Genomic DNA, 26,573 nt, shown 5'->3' with positions numbered 1-26,573 from the left:
GTAGCGTGCGCCGCCAGCGCCGTGCAGCCTGCGCGGGCCCGTGCGGAGCTGGGAACGGGCCGGGCTCGGGGCCGAGCGCACAGCGCCGCGGAGCCACGCCGGCAGGTGAGGGCCGGGATCGGGGCCGGACGGCGGGTGGACCCGGGGGCTGCAGCTCGGGCGGTGAGGTCAGGGCCGCGTGGCTAGGGGTTAAGGCGCTGGAGGGGTGCTGAGCACAGGGGGTTGGGGCACTGTGGGGTGGTGCAGGGATCAGGGGTTGCTGGGCGGGGGCGCTGGGAGTCAGGGCATTAGGGCGTGCTGGGTGGGGGGAGTCAGGGCACTCGGGGGTGCTGGGTAGAGGGTGTCTGAGGATCCGCAGGTCCTGGCCAGCAGCAGAGGTGAGGGCTGCAGGATCTGTGGGTGAGTTTGCAGGGTTTAGGCTCCAAGAGAACTGGGGGTCGGTGGGGGGTGTGTGTGTGAACTGGGTGTGATGGTGCAGCAGAGTTGGGATGCTAGTGCCCAGTTGCTGTGATGGGCCTTGGCTCTGTGTCCCTGAGGCACGGGAGTGACACCAGGGCAGGTGCTGAGGGCACTAGGAATTGAGTGGTATCAGGGTGGTAGTGAGTGGGTGGTCTGCCTGTGGGAGCTGTGGGGCAAGCAGAGAGGGCCCTGGCTGTGGAGTATAAGTGGTATCTGGGGATATGACAACAGGGAGCTGAGCACCAAGGAGATGTCAGGGCATTGAGTAGGTAGAGGGAGTGAAGCCAGGGGAGAGGGAAAGAAAGACTTTGTTGTAGGTGGGGAAGGGGGCTCTGCTGGGCCTGGGGAGTGGAAGAAGTAGTGGCATCTTTGAGAGGGGGTAAGTGAGGCCGAGGTTTTGGAGAACAGCTGATATCAAGGCCTGGGCCGGGACATGTAGGGAGCAGAGATAATTTGTGGACATTCATTTGCCTGAAGGGACAGTGCAGGACAGGCAGGGACACGCTTGGGGAGAGCAGGGAAGCTGGTGGTCTGTTCACAGTATGCACTTATGCCTAATGGGTGCCAGGAATCAATTCTCCACTGGAGGACTGGATGCTGCTAGAAGCCAGATATTGCACTGGAGGGGCTGCTCTTCTCTTCTTATTTGACAAATCCCAGAAGGTACCCTAGCTCCAGGTAATGCTGTAATTGTTGGCCAAGACTGCAGTCCTCACATAGAGCACATGTGCTACTCACAGCTCTGGGAGGGAGGCGGAGGGTCAGAACTCTTGGGTTCTATCCTGGTCCTACTATTGACCCTCTCTTTGGGCTTGTGCAAGTCACTTACGCTCTGCGTCTCACAGAAGGAGAGAGGGTTACTTCACAGGTGGATTGAGAGCTGCTGGATAGAATCTGCACAGCCTATTGGTAGAAATGTTTTAAGGGTCACTCAGACCCTTCCTTTGTGTTTAAATATTTCCTTGTCACAACTTTCCCTGCTTTGCCACTTGGCCCTCGTGGCATTGGGCTGAGGCTGGAGAACGGGGAAAATGCTTAAAAATAGAAGCAACACTGGCTACTCCCTTATCTCTTGCTAAGCTGGGGGAAATGCAGAAGACCAACTAATAGCATAAATGCTGTCAGGTCAGTTTTGCTTTCAAATGCCCATCAGTTCAAATCACCAGGGTGTTACTAGTAGTATGGACTTCTTGTTTTTGTTTTTTCTTTAAACATGATTTTTAACCTCTCTCCTCCCTTGTTTGTGAATTGCTGTGATATCTGTAGATGCAAAGCAATGCGTAAGGCAAAGGGCAGCTGATATGCCATTCAGTCCTTGCCTTCTGCGGGGAGACTGCCAACAAGAGGGTTAATTATTGCCCTTGGTGGCAATGACTTTTGCTGTCTGGACACTTGCCTATGGGGAACTAAACTGAGACGCACCATCTCATGCCACGTAGGACTGTCTGTTTTGAAAACGAAGGTATGTAGGTCAGATTTAGACAGCCAAGAACTGTTTAGATGGGCACACCTATTCCCAGTAGGTGGTAATGGGGATACCATTACAAGGCCAAATGCAGTACTGGTGTGAGCAGACACAATTCTGGTGACATCAGTGGAGTTGTTTCTGCTTGCACTGTTGGCCTGTTGTGCATGTGGTGTAAGATTGTGGTGTATTGCACACCCCTTTATGGTTACAGTAATCAAAAGTGTGGGGAGAGAATGTGCTTTAGAGGGTTGAGAAACATGCCTGCAGTGGGAGAGGGGAATGCTAATGCTGGTACTACAGTAACGATTCTTCCCTTTCCATCCACGCTCTGGGAGGAGAAGGGGGTTAAAAACATCAGTGTTGAAGGGGCCGAATAGTCTGGAAAAGTCTGAGCTTAAAGCATGAAGGGAGTGGTTAGGCATATGGAAAATGTGCCCTTTTGACCTTGTTACAGTAAAAGCTACAATGACTTCTCCTGTCCCCTCTGCTGGAGGTTTTGAATGCTGTTCGTGTTGACACAGCCAGTGTCTTGTGCTGTTTCTGGAACGTGGCATGGGTTGGGTGAGTTATGAAGAGGGGCGATGCTGAGACATCCCAGGGTCTTTGTCAGAGGATTGCAAGCTGAGTGCTAGCACCTTACTGGTGAGCAGAAAGGGGAAGGTAGCATAGTGCTACATCACCATATGCTCTTACTCTTTCTAATTTGCCTGTGTTTGAACAAATAACACAAATGCTTGAAAATAATAACTTTCTCACAACAGGGTGGCTTCTTGCCCTGGGAAACATTGGTTCTCCCTCTAGCTGAAATTAACATGTTACTTCCAGGCTTGTGTTCAAGTATCACAATAATGTGTAATACTTCGCATTTCCATTGCACATTCAAAGAATTACATACACTTTAAGAACTAGGGTCTATCCCTAGCTCTGCTCCTGACTCACTATCTCCCTTGGGCAGGTTGTTTTCCTGCTCTGTAAGATGGGGTTAATGACTAATTCACAGGATCCTGGTTTTGAGTCCTCTACTCACTGTGTTTCCTCCTGACATTCAAACATCCTGGGGTTTGAGAGCAGCGGAACCAAAGGTGGGGAGGGAGACAAGGATGAAATATTGCTCTCTTCGGTTCCAAGTAGGTCAAACGTTGCTGCTTTTGACTCTGTCATTTCCCAGGTGTTGGGGTTGAGCCATCAACGGGTGCTTGGGGGCTAGATCTGACCTGATTGGGACTCGGGCCTCCCACCCCCTCTGTTTAAAAGTAACGCTGCAAATCTCCTTTCCAATGAAAACCCGGCAGACTTTGTAACTGTATCAAGAATGTTCCTGGTCAGAGGGCTCCATGAGCTGACAGAGAGGCTAATCGGTGTTGAATCAAACAGAGGATACCTCAGGAAGTCAATCTATGGTGGGGGTGGAGAATTCTAACATGAGATGGAACAGGCAGGATGCCAGCCAGTCTAGATGTGGATTTCTGAATGTGTGAGAAAGGGAGGTGGTGGTTTTCCACTAGTTGTGTGAGGTGTCTCTTGTAACCATTGCACTTGGGCAGCTGGATTGCTCCTGTTTCCAGCAAGCACTGGAAATTCCTCCCCCTCCTCTGTTCAGAAAGGGATGCTCCAGACTCGTAGCCTCTTTTCTTTCCAGGCTATTGCTCTGTACTGTTAGTCTCCCCTGTTCTCAGGCTTTCGTTGCCTTTCCTTCCCGAGAGGCCTGCTGTCCTGTCCTGTCTCTTCTCTAAACAATGCTGGTGGCTCCAAAAAAATTTAGTAGTAGGGGACAGGTGGGGGTTGATTCCTCCAAGCATAGGGAAATAAATCTTGAAAGACATCCTCCATGCGTTTCTCTAGCACCTTTCACTCAGCAGCATGGGAGTAGATGTTTAGCGACACACAGGATCTGCACTATAGAACTCTTCCTGCATTTTGTATCATCACTTTTCCTGCATGCTCTGGACCACGTGTCCTGCATGCACCAGGGACGCCAGGCATGCTGTTGCCTGTCTGAAAGGGTCCCTTAGAAGAAACCTCTGAAGTTTCCCAGTGCAGCAAAAATGGCTGCAAAGCAACATGGGGTTCTTCTGACTGGGGGGTTGCAACATTCCGAGTGCTACACATTGTGTAGTCATGATCTAGGAAATGCTGACAAAGGACAAGAGGCACCATGAGGGTGTGATGGGGAATCTCCTTGCAATTAGATCCAATCTGTGGTCCCAGTACACTATCAACTGAGAATGCCTTTGCTAGCTTCTGAACCTTTAAAAGAAATGCAAAAAAACACCCTGCTCCCCAGTGCCAGTGAGGTTCAGACAGAGCTCCTGGAGATCTAACCCTTTGTAATGCCTATAGTGCTAGTGAAACGTGCTGGCTGCCATCCCTGGAAAGTGAACTATCCACAGGGCAGGCACAACATGCAGCTCACCATCCCCTGCCAATGCGTTTCGGCCCCGCTCAGGAGGAACTTCCTTTAGGGAAAAGAGGAGCTTGCTCCCCGTGGCCCATTCCATCCTTGGTCTCTTCCAAGATTGCCAGCAGGAGCGAGGCAGTGACTTGTGAAACTGACACAAGTCCACCAGATCTTTCCAGGTCGGCCACTGAACAGGTGTCAGGGGAATGAGTTTTGAACACTAACAGCGTGGTCTGGTTTTGAACTGCCAACTTCAGAGTGCGACTGAATCCTGTCACCAATCCTCTTTTGCCATTGAGGCTCCATGGAAACCCTCGTAATGTACTGTGACAGGTCTCTCTCTGGCTGTTCTTGCATTGTTGTGCTCAGCTCTTGCATTGTTGTGCTCAACTCTGCGGTGGTTATGGGGTATGTTCTTTCACAAAGAAGACCAGGTACTGTGAGGTAAATTTTTCCAGAGGTCAGCTGTGGGTGGGGTGGGGTTTCCCTACTGGTTATGTGCTTGGTGTGTGTTGTTTTTTTACCTTGGGACAGCCCACACATATTGATCACCCTAAGGTAAAAAACACACCACCATTAGCGCTGAAGACAAGACCCAAGCCGCATGCATTGCTTAGCAGGCGTCTTTTTACACTGTAAAGCTGTGACATATGTGAGAGCAGTGCTGTAACTTTTACTGCATTGAATAGTCATTCTTGTTCCATGCCTGCACCTCAGGATAACAGAGCTGGCAGAGAGAAACTTGGGAGTGGTTTGATCTTAGTAACATGCTCATAGTTTCCATGAATTCCAGCAGCTCAGACTTCTGGGAAGGTTTTTGTGTGTGTGTGTGTGGTGTTAGTTAAAAATTTCTTCTGCAGTCAGTATAATGCACTTACTGTATTTACTGAGCAGATGACTTAGGTGGTCAGTTTTAAGCAAGGCAGGAGGTGGTTAATAGGGTGTATATTTGCCCTGAAGCTGTTTAAATATATTTAATCTGGGAAAGGGGGTTGGACAGAGAGGTGGCTGCATTTGCAGTGGAGACAAACATTCGTGGGTTAGCTAGAACTAAAGGAGTATGAGGAGCTTCAGAGGGACCTAACAACATGATATCAAATGAAATTCACTGCAGGTATGCTGGAAGCAGCAACTTGAATTACTCGTACATGTTGATGGGGGTTCTCACCAACAGTCACCATTCAGGGAAACAAACCTGGGTGTCATTGTGGGCAGCTCAGAAAGGAAGTGTTTAAGGATTAGACATCCCTGTGAATGAGGATATCATCTGCAGTTACAGTAGTTAGGATAGAAATGTGTAAGGGGTAAGTGTCTTCATGCCTGTGGGTACGAGCCAGCCACTAACTGTTGGTGATCAAGAAGAAAATTCCTATGGGCAGGTTATTGCAGGGTTTTACACTCTTGTCATTATGGCACTGTGTATTTGGACCATTGATGTGATCTGCTTTGACAATTTCTGTGTTCTGTGGTGACTGGCTTAGTATGGGTTGGGGGGACGGAAATAGCTGGTAAACTAAGTGCTGGGAAGTGGGGAGACAAGAAACCTGAGGCTATTCTTCCCTTCTCACCTAGCTGCCAAGCCCATCTAAAAAGACAGGGGTAGCAGCTGTGTCACACTCCATCCTCCCAAGGGCGAGTATGTGGTCAGACTGGGCTGTACCTTTTAACCTCAATCTCCAGTCTGTGTGCTGCAGACCTTTACCAGGCCTTGTCCCCAGTTCTTTAAAGCAGCAAGGAGCTCTGAGACAGGGTGGGAGCAGGGGGTGGGTCCTGCAGTCTTGAGGGGGATTGGCGGAAGTGTTTGTGTCCCTGGCACCTCCCAAAATCTGTGCTGCACTGCTTCCAGATGCATTGCCTTTCTCTGGATTTGGGAGGGGAGGGGTTAAATCAGCAAACCATCCCCCCACTAAGCCCTTGCTAAAACCTGCCGGGCCAATTCCCTCTCAAGGAATTCCTGGTGCTTTTTAAAAAACAAAGATTTCAAAGTTGCAGTAAGCTCTTGAGAATGTCGATCCCTTTTTAATAAGAAAGTGGTGGATGTGGCATAACACCATTGGGCGCTTGGGTTTGGTTTGCTTTGATTTGATTAGCCTTGAATTGGCAACAACAGAACCTCTGCTTCTCCCACCCAGCCCATCAATGTGAGGGACTGGGAAAACCGCTCCTTGCAGAGCAGACCCGTCAGGAGAGGCCTTGCCAGTCCAAAAATGGCTTTGGCCCATGAGCCAAACTTTTTTATTTTCAGAACATTTGCTTGGGTAGGGTCCAAAAACGCCTTAGATCAACTTCTAGAGGAGACCAAAGTCTGTAACACATCAGCAAAGGTTTGTTTTGAATATGGCTGTGGGCCTAGTGAATGGGAGCACAGACCGAATTCCCCTCTAGGTCATAGCTCTGTGTGTTAGCAGAGCAACAAAAGTCAGTGTCTTAAGTGAATGCAATACTGGTGTGACACCCTTCAGGCATAGGGCATGTTGCACCTGCATCCCACCCACAGCAGGAGCACCCACCACTAGGGGAGGGGAAGGGAGATCAGTCCCTCTGGCCCATTCCATCCTTGGCCTCTCTGATCTTTCCCTCAGACTCATTTCACAGAGAGCACTAAACAGCTGCCAGGAGGGAGTGATTTTTGGGTCCCTGCCAGCCTGAATACAAACCACCTCCAAGGCCCCATAGTGAATTACCCACCCCCTCTAAACCTTGCAGTAATCTGTCTAAGTATCAGAGAGTATGTCAATCTTTAATGCACTTATTCTCACCACAGCTGTGTGTGGCAGGGGAGTGTTGTTATCCCTGTTTTACAGATGAGGAACTGATGTACAGAGAGGCTAAGTGACTTTCCCAGGGTGACACAGGACATCTGTGCCAGAGCTGGGAATTGAACCTAGATCTTTGGAGTCCTAGGCTAGCATCTTGTCTACTTCACCATCCTTCTCTTGGGCAGTTGAAGTAGTTTATGGAAGCCCAGAGTCCTGGAAATAACTATGACAAGTCCCTGCTGTGAGCATAAACATACAGCTATGGGTAGCATAAAATCCCTCCTTTACCTGTAAAGGGTTAAGAAGCTCAAATAACCTGGTTGGCACCTGACCAAAAGGACCAATAAGGGGAGAAGATACTTTCAAATCTGTGGGAGAAGGTTTTTGTTTTGTGCTCTTTGTGTGTTCTCTCCAAGATAGCAAGGAACAAGGGCAGGGAAAATACATCTCCTAAAGCCATATCCGAACTAAGCATCTAAGATTACAGAGTGTAAGTAATAGGAAGGAAATGCATTAGATTATCTTTTGTCTTAGCTTGTGGATTTTCCCTAGGCTAAGAGGGAGGTTTATTCCTGTATAATTTTTTGTAATTTTAAAGTTTTGCCTAGAGGGGAATTCTCTGTTTGAATCTGATTACTTCATAAAATTACCTTCCATCCTGATTTTACAGAGGTGATTCTTTTACTTTTTCTTTATTATAAAGTTCTACTTTTAAGAACTTGATTGGTTTTTAGTGTCCTAAAAACCCCAAGGGGCTGGTCTGTGCTCACCTTGTTTGCTCTCAAGCCTCCCCAGGAAAGGGGGTGAAGGGGTTTGGGGGGATATTTTGGGGAAACAGGAACTCCAAGTGGTCCTTTTCCTAAATCTTTGTCTAATTCACTTGGTGGTGGCAGCGATTCTGTTCCAAGGACAAGGAAGAATTTGTGCCTTGGGGAAGTTTTTAACCTAAGCTGCTAGAGATAAGCTTAGAGGGTCTTTCATGCGGGTCCCCACATCTGTACCCTAGAGTTCAGAGTGGGGAAGGAACCTTGACAGGACTCAAAGCAGCTTTTCCTCAGGCTTAGTGGCTAAGATACCCCACTTGCTAAAATACTGGGCACCAGCTGGGGGATGTGCTGCTACTCCTGTACCAAAGTCTGCTTTAGCAGCGTATGGCCTGAGATCTGGGGAGAAATCTAGCAAGGTCTAAGCGAAGAACCTAAACCATACTGAAGTGTGCAGATGACCTTCCTGGAGAGAGAGTGCAACATTTCCTGGCACCCAAGGTTTTTTCCCTGATAAGGTCTCAGTAGCACAATGTGTCAATGTTCCTGTATCCCAGAGACACAACTTTCCCCTCCCATGGAGACAATCCAACTCTGCAGTGCTTATCAGAATTGCAAGCCGTAGCCTCGTTCCTGGACTGCAGCAAGAAACCCTGTCCATGCTGTGTCCAGGCAAGTGTCTTCCATTTCTCAGCCTCGTGGATTTATATGGAGGCTTAATTCTCTGTTATGTGCTGGATGCTGTAATGCGCCTCCTGTTGCTGTGCTGGGGAATGGGGGGGAATGTTTTCCTGACTCCAGCTGGCCATGAACCAGCTGGGACAGAAATAGCTGGAGTAGCCATCTGAAGCCTTCCCATGGGTGCCAGGTGGCTTTACCCTGGAGAGATTTGCCATGCAGTGCACAGCAGGTGAAATTCTGGCCCCACTGAAGACAATGCTGCCACTGCCATTTAACTGGGCCACTGTTTCACCCAACACATCGTGGTGACTTCACTGGACACATGAAACATTACCTACAGTAAGGCACTTTGTAAGCCTGTTTATTAGAATAGGTAGGAGAAGTCCTAGATCAGCTCCTGTGTGTGATTTGGTGACTGTCCTGACAATTACAGGACACTGGTATTGGTCAGTAATATTTATAATAGTATTTTTTAATAGGAGCCTGGAAGGGATTTTGACCCTCATGCTTCAGGGCTTCATCTTGTCTCAAGGTATGGGGGGTCAGGAGGAAACGTTTTCTGATGGCAGATAATTCCATAACTGCCTTCTACAAGGTTCTTGCATCATCATCTGGATCAGCTGGTACTGGCCACTTCCAGAGATAGGAATTGCCAGGCTGGATCAGACCTGTGCTTCCATCTAGCCTGGCATCCTATGTTCTTATGTAAGGCCCTCCCTCTTAGTGCCTCAAGGCGTATTGTGTGGCAGAGCTGGTGTTGCCCAGCGTTCTAGCTCTGTACAGTTTTATTGATTTCTTCTATATAAAAGATTAGTGATCAGGGACCAAGTAAATATAAATACGTATATGCCTCCGCCTGGGGAAGAGGCCACTGGGATATGGTTCAACTTATAATTAGCAGCATGGGTAAAATATAACATAATGCACACATCTTAGTCCTCAGGCCCTCAAGCTGCTGCATGCTTCTCCTGGGCTCCCAGACAGCTCAGAATGACTCGCTACAGCCCAGCACCCAGGTTTCCACAAAGCTGCACATCCTGATCACTGTGCTGTCATCTGTGTGCCTCCTGTCTGAATGTGGGTGTGGGATTAGTGTGAGTTAGGCTGGAAGCCCATGGAGCAGGGGCCTTGTGGTGAGTGTGTGAAGCCTGCACTGGGGTCACTCAAGGCCCTGGATAGGCTGTCAGGGTAACTGACCATATTTGGGGGGGGGGGGAGTCATAGGAGCCCAGGTCTAAAGTTGTCTCTGCAGGCTTTGAGCAGTGATTGTAACTTAGAAGAAACAGAGGAAAGAGAAGGGTGAATAAAACCAGGCATGGTGCAGCTTTCAGGTCCGGAATGCGGCACTCAGCTAACGCCCTGGGACCTGGGTGCGGTAGGCAGGTACAAATTCTCCCCCTGCACTCTCTGTGGGTCTGTGTGGAGTGGGCCTCCTGGCGCTCGGTGTCTGAGGGAAGCGAAAGCTGCCGCAGCCAGCTGCCAACTCCTTGGCCTGGCCCCTTCACAGGAAGTTTCCCAAACCTCTGACCTGGCTGCTCTGGTTTGACCCCATGTTTGTAACGCTAGGTCGAGGCTGCCATGTTCAGCCTCCAGGCACTGCAGGGACTGGGGTGATGTTTGCACCAGGGCAGCGGTGGCTGCTGGCGTGCGGGCTGTGCTCCGGAGAGCTCTGCAGTCTTGGAGGAGGCGTGTTTTGTGGGCTCTCTCCCCCAGGCCCTGTAGACGTGAGCGTCCCCTGGAACGTTCCGCTGCATTACTGTGGTGGCTCTGCTGGCATGGTGTGCTGAGATCCTGACAGCCTCGGCACTCTGGCGTGAGAAGATAAGAGATGGGGGAAGCAGCCTGCAGCTGGCCCATCCCATACGTTGCAGAAGCATAGAGGGTGTGCTGGATCTGGGGCGAATGCTTTTCAGCAGGCAGCCTTAGCCATGCACATAGACAAAACCCTTCGCTTCTCAGTAGCTCCTGGCTCACTGTCCCGTCCCCTGGACAGAGCGTTGTGACAGCAGGAGAGCAGCATGAAACGCTATGGTCCTCCCGCCGCAAACTCCATCCTCCCTTCACACTGCCTCTCCCCATTCCAGGTACTGTGAGCTCCGCTGCCCGTGAGCGTTTGGCACACCCTGCTGCTGGTGCCTGTTCCGGGTTACTCCAGCGTATCTCTGGTCCGGACTAAGGTGAGTGCCCTGCATCAGGGGAATGCTGCTGTGAGCATGGCTGGGGTTCTCCCAAGCAGGCGAATACCTGTGTGGTTCTGGCAGCGGATGCTCTGGGGATTCTCCCTTCATTCATGACACCATGCCTCTTGAGGTCTGCTGTTGCGGTGCTGCGTGGGGGTGGGGTGAGTGAGGCAGCGTGGCCCTGTCTGCCATGCAGGGCTCGGTCCATCCTGCTGGGCTGGAGAGATGGACAGTCCCCTTTCACCTCTGAATCCCTTCAGTGAGGCAGTGCTGTCTGGTGCCAGGGCCTCCCAAGGACAATTCCTGCGTCTGACGGAGAGTCCCTCTGTGGCTTGAGGCAAGTCACGCCTCTCTCTGCCTCAGTTTCCCCACAGGCCAAACGTTGGCGGTAATCCTGACAGCCTCATGTCATGGGGGTGAATGTTTCCGTATGTGCTGGATATCACCGTCCGGGGATGGGGGTGCCAGGCAGGGAGCCTGTACGGCTGCACGAGCAGCTGAGAAGCTGCTAGGCACAAAGCCAGCACGGTGGCCAGTGGAGACTGAAGCGGTGGCCGGTGGCACCGTTGCCGGGCCTGAGAGTTTGGAAATTACCTCCAAAGAGTGATCTGCAACCTGGAATGCGCATCACCCCCATTCCCAGCTCCTGGAGTTCCCAGCCACAGTAAGAAGCACTGTGTCCCTCAGGGCTTGCGTGTGCTGCCACCCCCTCACCTGACCTCATAGCATGCTGGACCTCTCCATTAACGTTCCTGCCCATCTGTGTGGATGTTGGTTTTCTCCCTTAAAAAATGTTGACCTGACCTGACCTTCCTGGAGTCACTTGACAGCAGCCCTGCCGCCTCTCTCTCCCCTTCCGCTCCAGCTCCTCACATGCAGCAGTTCAACAAACAGAGCCTTTCCTGGCAGGCCTTGCAGCTGTGACCCTTTGGGAATGGGCCACGTGGCAGAGCTGCTTTTCTGGCAGTGTCTGCTTGTTTCGCCCTGTGAAATTCTTACATGGTGCAATCGCTGGTATTTGGTAGAGCTGCCATGGACCTGGAGTCCTGATCTGGGTACAGACCAGGGGGTGGAATCTCCAGGTACCTTTCCTCTGCCAGAGGGATCGGTGCTTTCACTACTAATCATGGCGAGTGTTGGAGTTCTGTTCCACAGTGAATCATCGGCCTGTGCAGGTGAGGGAGAGCCAGGCAGCGTGGCTATCACACTAGCAGCTGGATGCCTGCAGGTGGCATGGGGTCCAGTGATGTTCAGCTGCAAAGGGAATCTGCTGCCCCCTGCAGGGCACACTGCAATACTTTCGCAGGGCATAGGAAGGCCTGTGTCATCCTCACTGCTGGGTGCACATTATCTTGTGTGGGGAAGTCGAGTAAAGGGTAGGACAGCTGGAAGGATGGGGCCTAACCCAGCCAGGCTGAGGTGCTGGAACAATTTGTATAGTGGGGGTGCTGTATAGAATGGAAACCACTTAAAACCAGGGGGTGCAGCAGCACCTCCAGTTCCAGCACATATGCAGTCAAGTGTGCTCGCTGGAGTGGGTCTGACCCAACAAGGTGCTTGCTGCATGCCTTAGCACCTAGGCTGTCTGCCCTTTCAGTCCAGCAATCAGTGGCTGGTGTTGGACATGGAGAGTGTTGCAAGGAGCTATCTGGAGTGATTCTCTTAGTGCTCAGGGCTGCAGGGAACACTAAAGTTAACCACAGCGTCTGTCTCCTTTTGCAGGATTGCCCGGTCACCATGATCCTGGGTGTGAGTCCCCGACGCTACCTCTTGGTGATGCTGCTCTGCCTCCTGGGCATTTCCTGCCAGGTGTGGGCTGGCACGGACGCCTCGCTGCAGCCCGCCGTCACTGCAGCTTCCTTCCTGCAGGATCTCCTGCACCGGTACGGCGAGAGCGACGTGCTGACCCTGCAGCAGCTCAAGGCCCTGCTAAATCGCCTCGACGTGGGGGTGGGGCACGAGAACATCTCCCGATCGGAGCCGCAGCGCAGGAACCTCTCCCGGGTAACGTGAATTCCTGTGTGTCCCCCTCTGCAGTGCCCCAGGAGGGATAGCCCGAGCCTAACACACCGCTGCTCCCCTGCCCCTCGTAAACACAGTGTGGAGTCACCATGCCACTGGCTAAGCTTGTCTGGAATGGATGATCAGATGGGCCATGTTCTCTGCAGGGTTACTCCTTGGGCTCACGTGGGCCCTGTGTCACCCATGCAGGGAATCTGCTTGAGCTCCACTCTGGAGACCGTTGCTTCCCCTGCTATATCAGCTTGCTCCCCTTGCTGCCCCAGCTGCTGTTCATGGTGTTCTGTGTTCCGCTCCCAGGGAGCCAGCTGGTGAAGTTGGGCAAAAGGGAGGGGGGGGAATCCATTACAGGCCAAGCAGAACTGCTGTGATGGTGGGAGATGGGATATTGCCTCTGAGTGGAGAGAATTCTCAGGGAGGGGGAGGAAAACAGCCCCTGCAGCTAGGTGGTTTGTAGGACCCATTAGACCTGCAGAGGGAGCTAGGGCCTCACATGCAGTGTGATAGGCCTGAGTCCAGTGAGGGGCTGCTGTGTGTGCATTGCGCCAGGAGCGGGAGGAGGGAGAGGATGCAATCAAGGAGCCCTCTGGGGATGCCCATATTGCCAAGCCGGACAGCCGAGCACAGCCATGGGATGCTAAAGGTGTCTCTTTCCCCACACCAGTGCTTCAGCTCCTCCGAGCTCTTCACTGCCCACAACCTGAGCGAAGGGTCCCGTGTTGGCCCGAGCAAGTTCCAGGAGTTCTGCCCGACAATCCTGCAGCAGCTGGAGTCTCAGGCGTGCACGGCAGAGAACCTGGAGAATGAAGAGAATGAGCAGACGGAGGAGGGGAAGCCCAGCTCGGTGGAAGGTGAATGGATAGCCAGGGGGCACAGAGAGGGGACTAGGACCTGCTTTAGTTTTAAAGGCATTGCTGAAGTGTGAGCTTTCCGAGTGCCTCTCTCGAGTGCAGGGCACTGATGCTTTTTCTAGCCCTCACTGCAGAAACAGGGCATATTCTGAGCTTAATGTGATAGCACCTGTTCATAACCCTTCTCCTTCCCAGCCTGCCATGGCCTCAGCTCTGCAGCCGGAGCGACACACCGGGGCTGTGCAACGCATCCAGTGCTGTCTTTGACTGACAGCAATTAGAAAATGACACTAGTCTGCCCAGAAAGAGAGGAAGCATGTGATGGAGGGAGCGGAATCATGGGATTTTGGGAAGTTTGACTCCCAAGTCCCAGAATTCCACTAGCTTCACTATATATCCCACAATGTGCAGCGAGAAAAATCCCAGAATGCACTTGGAAAAGCAAAGGAGCATGGGATACCCACCTGGAATGCCACACGCTTAGTGTGCACCAAGCCCCGCTGTAGGCACACAATGATGTGAATTGAAACAGGGCACAGCTGTCCCATGTGCATGCTGTTAGTGCAGCTTACATGCCACGCATCAGCTAGTGCGTGTCAGCCCAGTGAGACCTAATTCCCCATATAGACAGGCCCTTTGTTACACAGGGGAGTTGTGGGGACAGAGATCCTAGGCAGAGGGAGCCTTTTTTACATTAAACCACAGCTTTCCAGCAGGTAGCCCTTTGAAGGTGCTTTCTGAGTTGAATGTGGAATTGGGCTGGTAGTCGTGATGGGGCTGCTTGCTAGGTGCTAGCCCAACTAATGCTAGATGGCAGAGTGCAGGGGGAGGGTGGTCTGAGTCGCCATCCCCCAGCTGTTACATTACAGAAAGTCCCATCAAATGCCCCCACACCTCCGTTTTCCCATCTATAATCTGTGTGGCAATCCTTACCCGCCTCCCAGGAGGCTTGCCTGAGAGTGAAGTGCTTTGGGATGAAAGATGCTGTCAAAATGCACTGTACAGCTATTAAGCTGGTCCTCTTAGTGATGGCTTTGGGGCAGTTGTTTGAAACCAGAGGGGACCCCAATAAAATCACCCCTCCACACCTGCGTATGCAAGGCTGGATTTTCTGTCTTTCCTTAGGTCGTTGCAAAGACCTTTTCATGGTAGGTGGGGAGAGACATTTCTCTTGTAATAACCTTGGAAAGCGAACTTTCCAGGGGTAGCTTGGAATCTTGAAACCCCGTGTAATTTTCTTGCAGATTCCATGGAAAGCACGGAGGCACTAGTGTTTGCAGCCTGTTGAATCTGCCCTCGCCTTCCCTACCAGTGGCACTGCAGGGCAGAGAGAGAGCAGTAATTGGACCCATTGACAATGCAGAGGGGAGAATTTGCTGCTGGGGCATGTGACTTTAGTTACCAGAGCAGTCAGTGCTCTCTTGCTCCATAGTTATAGCGGAGGCAGTGCCGTCCATCAGTGAGAAAGTAGTGATTGGTTACCTGTGTTTGTGTCCTGCTACCCCAGCCACACACATTCTCTCTCACGCTTGTTCTAGGTTAATTCAGCTCAGCAGGGCCTGTTTTTTATCTTTCACTAGCAGATCTGGTTGGAGGTTAATAAATAACAGGTATTTCTATAGCCTCTTTCATCCAAAGCACATTACAAACTGTTTACATGAATTGCATTTTGTACACAGACTGTGAGGAATAGCACACCATCCGTCACCTGGCAGTTACAGGAGAGTTCAGGGAAGCAGCATGCAATTGCTCAGATTAGATTTCCCACAAATGCCAGGTTTGTATTGTGGTAGTGCCTCGGGGCCCAGCCATGGACCCCGTTGTGCTAGGTGCTGTGTAAACACTGCCCCAAAGGAGCTTATCAAAGTGGAGTCCTAGGTTAACTTTCCAAAAGTGCCAGGGGACCTGCAACAATCAAAAGTGGCCCAGGCCTCTGATTGGCTTCGCAGAACGATAGCGCCCCCTATTGGAACACACAGTTATTGTCTCACAACCTCCTTGTTAGACCTCTGGTGCCTTCAATTCTCCCCTGTTCACAGGCGTTCCTGGCTCTGGCTCACTTTTTCCTGCCTGTTAACAGGCTACAACTGAGCGCAGCGCCTGGAGCATAATTACTCCCAGTGCCCTTTAAAGTAATTCAGAGACATGGAGATGCATTAACCAGGTTTATTTCCACACCCTCTCCTCGTCCTGTAACTGTCTCACCGTTAAAGTATCCCAAGGAGCACAGCGGATGGGAGTGATCCTCTCTCACAACAAGGCCCCCTCCTTAGTGAGGCTTGACTCCCCTGGCCTTCCCTGCCCAGCTGTATCCAGAGCTGCTGGTGTCTGCCCCTTCCCACCCCCAAATAGCCTTGGTAATCCAGCCCTCATTTCTTCTTGTTCCGCAGTGTGGGGCTTTGGCTTTGTCAGTGTGTCAGTGATTAACCTGGCCTCCCTCCTTGGAGTCTTCATCGTGCCCTGCACCAACAAGGCCTTTTTCCAACGGGTCCTCACTTACTTCATCGCGCTCTCCATCGGGACGCTGTTCTCTAATGCACTCTTCCAGATGATCCCAGAGGTGCAGTAGAACACTCCCTGCCCTTCTCTCTGACCCTCAAGGGGCTGGCTCTCCCGCTAGCCTTTACAGCAACTCCTGCCAAACAGATTTCTCCATCGCCAAGACCGAGGGAAACTTCTCTTCCATGCTGGCTTCCTGCCAGTGGCTTTCCAGGTCCTTCCTGCTCCTCTGAGCACCAGGAAACATCACATGGTCTCTTCAGGCTCAACGTTTGGTGTTCAGGCAGCATGGGGAGCCCTGTGCCATCCTAGCTTGCTTCCTCCTTCCTTCCTGTGGGGTTGCCTGCAGCCTCTCTGAGAACAGCAATGTCCTATAGTCACAGTGCAGCTGGCAGGGATCCTAGGTCTGGAGGGAGAGAGAAGAGAGCTCCCTCCCCCATGTGACTCCTGCTGGGTGGTCACACAGCCCCTCTCCTCCCACCCGGTTGTAGTGGTTGGAAATATGGGTGGTCCTAGCTCCAGTGAGATCTCTCTGCTCGTGGAACAGATTGTAGTAATAAAGATCTCTTGCTCTTCGTGTTCCTGTTAGCTTTGGTTGCCAAAGGGGAGACTTCCCAAAGCCTGCCTGTGATGAGTGACACTAAGCATAGACCAAGCTTATGCAAGTACATCAGGCAGTGTCTGGGAGCTTTAAGAGGAGAGGGCACACCTGTGCTGGGTTGGCAGCATCTGTGCTACGTCAGCATTGGTCTGATGGGCAGAGCCTGGTGTAGGGGCATTCCTGGGGCTCATAAGAAGGGTGTGTGGAAGGAAGGAAGGAACAGAGGGTAAAAATGCACAGAAGGGATTGAAGAAACCCCTCCTGCTGGGGATCCCAGCTGGCTCCCGGTCTTGCTGATTAAAGGCGGCAGAGCCCCTGGAAAGATCGATGCAAAGTGAGGTTTCCTGGTGCCCTGATGGGTTTGTCAGATACATTACAAACTAATTTTTGTTTTAATTGCACAATTCTGGAGCTAAATAAATATCCCCATGTGCTTTACAATCAGGTGTTTGGAAACACACACATTCCTCCAGCATCCTGCTTTCTGGCAGCAGGATTTTCTAAGCAGGATCTAGGTGCTTAGGGACCTCAAATCCATTCAGATCCTCAAACTTGCAGGCTAGAAGTCATGGAATTAAAATAAAATCTCAGCTTCTCGCTGGAGTCATCCTCCCACCATGATCCCAGGGCTGCTTTGCATTCAGTATGTGTGCGCATTGTACTGCCCTGAAGAAGACACTTCTAATAGTTAATGACCCTTCCTTGCCAGTGATCCAGAGTGCAGGATCTCTTGGCTGTTTCAGTCAGCTGCCTGCTGGCAAGCAGAGGGAGTTGGGGACAGCAGGTTTGGTGCTTGTTTCTCTCAGCTCCTTGCAAGCTAAAACAAAGCTAGTACGTTTCATGTTGGGTCTTCCAGGCTTGGTGCCTGACTCCCAGTATTCCTGCATATCCCATGCTGGCAAGGGCTGTTACCACGTCTCTAAACCAGAGTCTGATGGAGCCCCTTGTTTGTGGGACTTGAGGAGGTATTTTTCAGCTCCAGAACTGTAATTTTATTGTATTTTTTTCTCTTAAAAACCAAACAAAATGCCTTGTTTCCAGATCTGATGGGAACTAAAATGATGGCATACACTCCACCCCCATGGGACGCACGTTGCAGGAGAACTCCCACGGCACAGAACGTAAATGCAGGTTAATCCATTAGGCTGGAAGGGCCTCGTACAGCCCAGGCAGAGCGCTTGGCCTCTCTGATGTTGTCTGGTGCCCAGATACTCCAGTGATGAATGCACTAGGCATGCACAGGGCGAGGAGACTCAGCTGTGCGATGAGGGTGGAGTGTATGAGATGCTGGCTGTAAAATTGAAGTGCTCCATGAGATGCTGGAACTCTGACATGCCCTCTCCACTCCCCCGCCATTAAAGGGGCCTTATGCCCTTGGGAATGGCATGTGCCCACTGGGAGCCTGACAAGGTCACCAGGAAAGTGAATCTGTTTTGGGAGTAGAACCCTGATTTTTATTTCTCTTCAAAATACACTTCACGTCCACCTGCCACAAGCTAACCTCCATTCTTGGAGTGTTTATTGTAAAGTAAGAGCCTTGTTAGGAAGAGGAATCTCATTCCTTCACCCAAACCCCTGCTTCCCCAAGGAGAGAATCCATCCTCTCATCAGTCTGTGGTGCAGTTATTCACAGCAGCTGCATCCTGCAGTGTGGGCTGTAGGGCTAGCTCCACTGATTCACATTCCCTGTAGTGTTGCAGCCGCGATCCTGCCCTCCCCAAAGAGGCTGGCATGTCAGAGTTCCAGAGCCATCTCGTACCAGGTTTGCTTCTGGCCTCCCTGAACCAATTCCAGATTGATATGAAATCACTAATGAATGTCCCCTTTTCTCCTCCCTCCCTCCCTCTCTCTCTCTGGTGTGGATTCACTTCTTTGCTGTCCTGTGTTGATTTCCCTGGACTCTCCTGCCCTCTGTGGTGTAACTGGGGTGGGGTTGGCACGCACGCTGCAGTCTGGGGTTACGGTTTCCTCTGCGTGACCGTCATCTCCCTCTGCTCCCTGGTGGGAGCCAGCGTGGTGCCCTTCATGAAGAAGACCTTTTACAAGCGGCTGCTCCTCTACTTCATAGCTCTGGCGATTGGAACTCTCTACTCCAATGCCCTCTTCCAGCTCATCCCCGAGGTATGGTGAGGGCCTTCGGGCCTGTCGTGTGTGTGTGTGGTCGGTCGGTCTGTTTGTCTGTCTGCTGGTTTGAGGAGAAACATGAGTGACTGCTGCAGGGAGACAAAGATATGGTCAGACCTGTGTCTGCATCTAGTGCTGGAAATGTTTAAGGCCCATCAGCAAGGCTAAATTCTACTGTATGACTGTGTTAAGCTCCTAGCTGCATTGCCATTGACTGTGTGACCATGGACAAGTCACTTCCACCTCACTTTTTGGTGCTAGTCCCATGGGGGAGCGGATTAGGCATTCCCAGACGGTATCGCTGCCAGAAATAAAATGGCACTGATGGTATTTACTTACCTGCCAGGATGAGGTGTCTGGCCACGGTCTAGCACTGATCAGAGGACCTCAAAGCCTTAGTCCACACTATGGAGACTGTATAGTTACAGCTATAGCTCCATAGCTATGCTGGCATAACCCCATATCTTAGAAGCAGCCTGCACCAAGGGAACGGGTTTTTCCAGTGCTGTAGGAAGCCAGCCTCCCTGAGCTATAGTTGCTGTGTCAAAAAAAGCATTTGTCCATTGGCGTACTTATGTCCACCGTGGGGATGAGGTCAGCATAGATGTGGGGTGTTTTGTTTTTTTTCCCTCACACCTGAGCTATGGCAACCTAACTTTTAAGTGTAGACCAGGCCTTAGCCATTCTCAGGCCATATAAAGAAAGTGGCTTTGATGTGTGAACAAAGCCAGGCTTGACTGGGTCACTTTTATGGTAGAGAGCAGACGAGGTGGAGAGAAGACTCCATGTTGAGGAGAATCTTAGCTGCCTGTTGGTGTCACTCGCGTCCCTTATATACGGCTCAGTGTTCATGCTGGCCGAGAGTGGACACGCTATAGTCCCAGTGGTGAGTTCATTGTGAGAAGTGGCTTAGACAGTCTGGGCTTTGAGATAAAAGGGTCCCCAAGCCCATGTGCTAGAACTTGCCGAAAACACCTTCTATGCACACAAGAAATGAATAAGCTGAGAAAGGTGGAGTGTTGCTGGCCAGAAAACCCCTACTCAGGTGCCTGATAAGTGATTGTTGGTGCAGTTGCTGTGCAGTTGCTTCTCCTGATTCCGTGCTCAAAAGGGAGAGGAGAGGTCAGCTAATGATGTTTTCTGGGAGTGGGCTTGCTAATACAAGAGAGTTGATTGGCCCACCTGCCTGTGTTTATATTCACACCTGACTTGTGAGAGGAGGGACAGTGAATTTAAAAACCAATAGATTTAAAGCAAAGGCATTTTATAATTAACCTGTGGAACTCATAGCCACAGGATACCAAGATGAGTAGCTGAGTGGGATTTATGGAGGTGTTGGACACTTTAGATTAATGTGAGTAGGATCTGCAGTGACACTGTGTCTGAGATAAAACTGAGATGGGCTAACAGTTCTCATGCATCAGGGCATGAGCTGATTACGTCTGGGGTCAGGAAGACATTCCCTTCTAGCATGCAGTAGTATTGCACAATGAGGTGTGTTAAGCCTTTCCTTGAAGCACTCATTGGGGGAGAAAAGACTAACTGAAGTGCTGTTCTGCTGTCCCTGTACTGAGAGCTCCTACAGACAAGGGGAGGGGAGGCAAGGGATGCTGCTGGAGTTCATGGTTCTCAAACCTTTCTCTGTTGCCCCTTGTCTTCAGGCCTTTGGATTCAACCCTCAGGAGGATTATTATGTCTCCAAATCTGCAGTGGTCTTTGGAGGCTTTTACTTGTTCTTCTTCACAGAGAAAATCCTGAAGATGCTTCTCAAGCAGAAAGATCAGGTGAGGTTGGGCTAGTCCCATGGGGTAGCGGGTTAGGCATTCCCAGACGGTTTCGCTGCCAGAAAGGTGCTTCCCAATGGGCTTACTCTAATGCAGTTTTCAAACAGGTGCACTCTGGAAAGGCCACCTGCTTTACTGACTCTTAAATCCTGTGTGTGAAGAGAAAAGCTGAGATCCGGGGTGGCCAACCTGAGCCAAAGAACCACAGTAATAAGTCAGCAGCTCCCCCGTCCTGCTCTCAGCGCCTCCCGCCCACTGGCAGCCCTGCCAATCAGCGCCTCCCTGCACCTCCCGATCAGCTGTTTTGTGGGGTGCAGGAGGCTCTGGGGAGGGATGGGGAGGAGTGATGACATGGCAGGCTCAGTGGCGGAGGCGGGAAAAGGTGGGGGGGGGCAGGGCCTGTGGCAGAGCCAGTGATTGAGCAGTGAGCACCCCCCAGCACATTGGAAAGTTGGCGCCTGTAGCTCCAGGCCAGAGCCGGTGACTGTACAAGGAGCCGCATATTAACTTCTGAAGAGCCGCATGTGGCTCTGGAGTCACAGGTTGGCCACCCCTGGCTTAGATCTTTGTATAACAAACAATGGTTCCCTTTTTACATTTAGAGGAGGGTGATATTTTCAACAGAGAAAGGGGAAGTAAGAGACACTTGGGCATGGTGCTGTATGTTTCTTCCTTCTCCTGATCCACCCCAAAAGCTGTCACATGCCATCCCAGTAGTACCTGTAGTGACTCGTGTGTGTAGTTTGTACAGTCGGTTAGCAGGGGTGGAAGTGCTCTGGGATGAAAGATGCTATGAAAATGTACAATCACAATGTTGGGTTTTAATAACCAACGACACTCTAGTTTCCTAGTGGTTTTAGTCAGCTTCAGCATCGCCGTCTCTGCGACGTTTCCTGTTCTAGCTTGTGGGCAAGCTAAAATAATCAGCATGCCCCAGGCGTTTGAGCCGGAAATATACAAGTGACTGCATGTACCCATGCTGCATGTGGCTAAAGCCTGTAAATCTGTGTATCCTTCCAGCACCATCATGGGCACAGCCACTACAGCCCTGAGACCCTCCCCTCCAAGAAGGACCAGGAGGAAGGGGTCACTGAAAAACTGCAGAATGGGGACATGGATCACATGATCCCTCACAGAACCGGTGAGCTAGAGTGCAAGAACCCATCTGTGGATGAGAAGGTCATTGTGGGCTCTCTGTCTGTCCAGGTTAGTGCCTCTCCTCTGGGGTTGTTACCAGTTACAGCTGTTGATTGGAGGCGTTGGCTTAGTCTGCAGAGATGGGCATGACACTGGGCAGCGCAGTAAGACAAATGGAGTTGTCTGCAGTCTGGTGTGGGTTGGTGACCCAGCCAGTGGGGTTCACATGTGACTTTGGGTGTTCCCTTGCAGGACCTGCAGTCTTCCCAAAGTGCGTGCTACTGGCTGAAGGGGGTGCGATACTCTGACATTGGCACGCTGGCCTGGATGATCACCCTGAGTGACGGGCTCCACAACTTCATCGACGGCCTGGCCATCGGTGCCTCCTTCACCGTGTCTGTCTTCCAAGGGATCAGCACCTCCGTGGCCATCCTCTGTGAGGAGTTCCCCCACGAGCTGGGTATGTGGCTGTGACGATGCGGTTCTGACGGGACCCAACTGAGAGTGCCAGTTCAGGACTAATTGCTTAAACAGGGCAGTTACAGCCCAAGGCTGGGTTTTTTCTACCTCTAAGGCAAACCAAACCAGCCAGACAAAGAGGACTTTGGTTTCACCCCACTGGCTAACCACAAGTCACACAAGCAATTTCCTTAGACACTCCAGTCTTCCAGTATTACCACCAGTCCCACTCATCCTGGGGATGAATGGTTATGAAAACCAACACCCCAATAAAAGAAAACGGTTCTCTTGATCCCAAAGAATCAAGCCCCAGACCCAGGTCAATATACACATCAGATCTTACCCACAAATCACGCTGCTGCCAATCCTTTAGAATCTGAAAACTAAAGGTTTATTCATAAGAGGAAAAAGATATAAATGAGAGCTAGAATTGGTTAAATGGAATCAATTACATACAGTAATGGCAGAGTTCTTAGTTGAGGCTTGTAGCAGTGATGGAGTAAACTGCAGGTTCAAATCAAGTCTCTGGAGTACATCCACAGCTGGGATGGGTCATCAGTCCTTTGTTCAGAGCTTCAGTTTGTAGCAAAGTTCCTCCAGAGGTAAGAAGCAGGATTGAAGACAAGATGGAGATGAGGCATCAGCCTTTTATAGGCTTTTCCAGGTGTAAGAACACTTTTGTTCTTACTGTGGAAAATTACAGCAAAATGGAGTCTGGAGTCACATGGGCAAGTCCTTGCATACTTTGAGTTACAAGGCGTATCTGCCTTCTCTCAATGGGTCAGTTGTGTAGCTGATGGTCCTTAATGGGCCATCAAGCAGGCTAGGCAGAGCTAACACCAACTTGTCTGGGATATTTCGTAGAAGCATAGCATAAGTTTGAAATACAGACAGTTTGGAGCCAATATTCATAATTTCAACTACAAAATTGATACACACACATAGACAGCATAATCCATAACCAGCAACCCATAACCTGGTCTTAGACACCTTATATGACCCCCATTACATAAGATTTGGTGCCACTACAGGACCTTGGTTGCAACCATGTTTTATATGGTCCCAGATTATATCAACAACGTCACAGTGGGTCTTCAGCTGTGCACCCTAACTGCGTTTGGTCCCCATCCAGCCAAGTATTTAAGCATGTGCTTAAGTCCTTAAGGAAAGCGTGAAAGCACTTGTTTAACTTGAACCTATTTCACCATTTTCTTTCAACCGTCAACAAAATGTACCAACTTCTCGGTCATTTAAAGAGAAGTGTGTGTGTGTGTGGTGGAGGGCGGTATGTGAAACAGTACTCGCCAGGGGAGGAAAGCTGCTGAATCACATTGTGTAATCTGTTCTGAAAACCAGGGGTGTTTGTGATTAAATTTAGATCGTGAGACAGCTGGTAAAACGCCTGTGCTGTGTTTGTTTGAATGTCGAGAGTTATACGTGGAAGTAGATGTAGACCTTTGGCACCTGGTGAATCAGAGTCTCTCAGTGTAGCAAAGTTTTGGTTCCTTTGTGCTAGGGTGTCCTTGTTCTTGCAGTTAACTGTCTTGATGGGGCTTGACACAAGATGGCTTCTTGAGTAGTGTCGTGCACTGCGAGGGTTAGGAGAACCTGGGTTCTATTCCTGCCTTTACTGCCAGCTCGCTATGTGACCTTAGACCAGTCACTTCCCCTCTCTTTACTTCTGTTTCCCCAGGTGTAAATCAGGATAATGGTACACTACTCTCTCATTTTTAAAGCACTTTGAGGTCTATGGATGAAGATGGTCTATAAGAGCAAGGCATTATTATTATTTTTATATAAGGCCTTGATTCAGCAAGAGGGTTGAGCATTGAAGCATTTCAAGAGTCCCATTGACTTCGACTTCAGTGGGGCTACTCACATGCCTAGAGTTATGCACGTGCTTAAGCACCTCAGTGAATAGGGAGCCTGAGTGCTGTTCTCCAGTGGGATGCTGCATTTGGGCAGGAGTTTGCTGATGCATCCATCCCATAGATGGTCATGTGTAGCTGTCTCCTCCTCCCCTTACATTTTCCTCTCTTTTTTGCAGGTGACTTTGTCATCCTGCTAAATGCTGGAATGACAATCCAGCAGGCGCTCTTCTTCAACTTCATCTCGGCCTGCTGCTGCTACCTAGGACTGGCCTTCGGGATCCTGGCCGGCAGCCACTTCTCTGCCAACTGGATCTTTGCTCTGGCTGGTGGGATGTTCCTCTACATTGCATTGGCTGATATGGTAAATCCCAAACCATAATCGAGGGCTGCTGGCTAGGGGATTGGAGCATTGCAGGGTTGTTGTTTTCCTGCAGTGACTACTGCCCAGTGAGCACTGATGAGCCTCGGTCAGGATTATTGTTGCTCTGCAAAGCTTCGAGGATGCAGAGCTTTGGGAGCTAAGAGGTCTTGCCTAACGGCAACGCTCTGCAACATCATGTGCGGTACACCAGGGTTCCCACACAGCTTTTCACAGTGAGGCCTCTGGGTGATTTTGAGGGAGGAGTATTGACTGGCCTGTGTAAGTCAGGAGTATCTGCAACTCTGGGCACGGATGGGAGAATGGTGACAATATCGCACACAGAGGGATGGTTATTCCCTCGTGCCCACCAAATGGAGGGTGTGTAGCTAGCCTATAGCCAGACCACTTTGAGCTGTAAATTTATCAGATCTTAGCCTAACAGGGTTGGACAGGGTCAGATCAAGAACGCTAGGCCTTGATTGTGAACAGCTCTATATAAATTAATGCCTAATAATAGATGGGGGGTGAGGTGGGGGAAATACAGCGCTGGGATCTGCAGGTGCGAATTCGCAGGGATCCTGGAGGGTGGAGAACTTCCACGACTGAAACGTTCCAATTCTTTTCTCAGTTCCCGGAGATGAATGAAGTGAGCCAGGAGGACGAACGGAATGGCAGTGCCTTGATCGCCTTCGCTATCCAGAATGCAGGGCTGCTGACAGGATTCATTATCATGCTGCTGCTCACCATGTTCTCGGGCCAGATCCAGATAGGGTAGGGATGGGCCTGGTTTGATTGGGCTTTCCCACCCGCAAGCATACGGGCTGACGGCACCTGTATGAGACATCAGCGTTGCAAAAGCACTACAGAAAAGAGGCATTTTTTAAAAACTATCCCATAGACTTTGTATCGTTTATTTCAGGGGGCTGATGAAGCTCCTTGCCCTAGATCTATAGTGACCCAAGGACCTGTTTCCAGTGTAGCATCCCTTCCTCTACTCTCCCTGCATCAAAGGGACTCCTGGGAAGGACGTGTGAGAGGATCAGGAGAACGGACTCTCTGGCTGCATCGCTCCCTTCGGAGAGCTTCAACCATGGACATTACTTCTCTTCCTTTTCGGGTGGCTGCGGATGGAGGATGGATGTGGTGTTGGTGCTGGATGGGAGACCACTTTACCAAGGCAGACGCTGTGCTTGAGGCTTGTACTCGTCCATCCCTCGTACTCAATCCCTCCATGGGCAATGGAAATATGAGGCATAGGAACAGCCATGGGTCCCAGGACAGCCCCAGTATTTACATGCGTTACCTGTAGCCTCCAATGCTCTGGTTGTGCAGGTAGCCGGTGTTTCTCTTTAGGATGGGGAGCATGCCTGCCTTTTGGACCTAAATATGCAGTCGAGACCTGTTCAAGAGTGACTCTCTTCATCCAAAAGCTTCCCTTGCCAGCGTCTCTGCAGTGTGCGCTGGGCTGGAGGAAAGGGGCAGAGTGTGAAAGAGAGATGAAGAGGTCTGGGAACGTCGCACAGGGAGAGGGATGAGCAAGACCATATCCTGCTGCTGTGCTGGAACGCTCCTTTCCTGGCACAGGTAGTGGATACTGAACTGGGCAGGCAGCCTTGGTTTCCCGGCCCCCCTGCTCTCCTAGTCACAGCTGTTGCTGCTCTGGTCTCTTCCCTCTTAGCTGCACAGGCAGCACTGAAGATGCCAGGGCAGGAGAAGTGTTTGACATGTAGTCAGGCTGGCTTTGGGGTGGGAGTTATGCTGCTCCTGTAGGGATTTAATGAACTATACAGTTGCATCTGCTGGTCAGAATTACTGTAGTGGACGCTTCTGGGTGGCGTCCCAGAACAGGCAAACACCGCTGCCTCTCACAGGAGTCCCTCCACAAAGAGGAAAAGTGCTTAGATCCCTCCATCCTAACTTGGGACACTTTGAGAGCAGAGGGAGCGGAGCCGTGAAGCGAAGATGCTGCAGGATCTCACCATTGCAAGGGAAGAGCATGGCAGCTGCAGTCAGGCCAGGGTGGTGTGGAACACAAGTCCTGGTGCCAGTTTCTCAGGCCTTCCTGCGAGAGCGATCCTTACACTGTGACCAGGTTTACTTGGAATTGGACATCTGGTTTTAAACACTGACACTGCTGAGTTTCAAGGTTTTTAAAAAA

The 26,573-nt window shown here is 50.8% G+C and overlaps 1 protein-coding gene across 7 annotated transcripts; it reads left to right on the top strand.

Annotated features, from left to right (window-relative positions):
• SLC39A14 (solute carrier family 39 member 14) lies at positions 1 to 26,270 on the top strand. 7 transcript variants are annotated; one of them, XM_039522327.1, is made up of 11 exons: positions 1 to 105; positions 10,614 to 10,706; positions 12,432 to 12,713; positions 13,393 to 13,579; positions 17,721 to 17,810; positions 18,631 to 18,800; positions 20,465 to 20,587; positions 21,608 to 21,793; positions 21,977 to 22,184; positions 24,231 to 24,415; positions 25,044 to 26,270. In XM_039522327.1, exons 3-11 carry the CDS (start codon positions 12,447 to 12,449, stop codon positions 25,188 to 25,190), a joined length of 1,563 nt encoding a protein of 520 aa, XP_039378261.1. In that variant the 5' UTR covers positions 1 to 105; positions 10,614 to 10,706; positions 12,432 to 12,446; the 3' UTR covers positions 25,191 to 26,270. The 7 variants fall into 7 exon arrangements, with proteins under 7 accessions (XP_039378261.1, XP_039378267.1, XP_039378268.1 ...); XM_039522328.1 differs by lacking the exon at positions 1 to 105 and adding an exon at positions 427 to 1,137; XM_039522332.1 differs by lacking the exon at positions 1 to 105 and adding an exon at positions 1,216 to 1,584.
• The last annotated feature ends 303 nt before the right edge of the window (positions 26,271 to 26,573 follow it).

This window comes from Mauremys reevesii, linkage group 2 (assembly GCF_016161935.1).
Source record: "Mauremys reevesii isolate NIE-2019 linkage group 2, ASM1616193v1, whole genome shotgun sequence".
NCBI lineage: Eukaryota > Metazoa > Chordata > Testudines > Geoemydidae > Mauremys > Mauremys reevesii.
The sequence above is the reverse complement of the archived record's forward strand: the minus strand, read 5'-3'. Positions and strand labels throughout refer to the sequence as shown.

Bases quoted from the DNA above. Each gene is read 5' to 3' on its own strand.
- SLC39A14 (XM_039522327.1), top strand. From the start codon at position 12,447: ATGATCCTGGGTGTGAGTCCCCGACGCTACCTCTTGGTGATGCTGCTC. The intron at 22,185-24,230 runs GTATGTGGCTGT...TCTTTTTTGCAG, and splicing joins GGAGTTCCCCCACGAGCTGG to GTGACTTTGTCATCCTGCTA. The intron at 24,416-25,043 runs GTAAATCCCAAA...TTCTTTTCTCAG, and splicing joins ACATTGCATTGGCTGATATG to TTCCCGGAGATGAATGAAGT.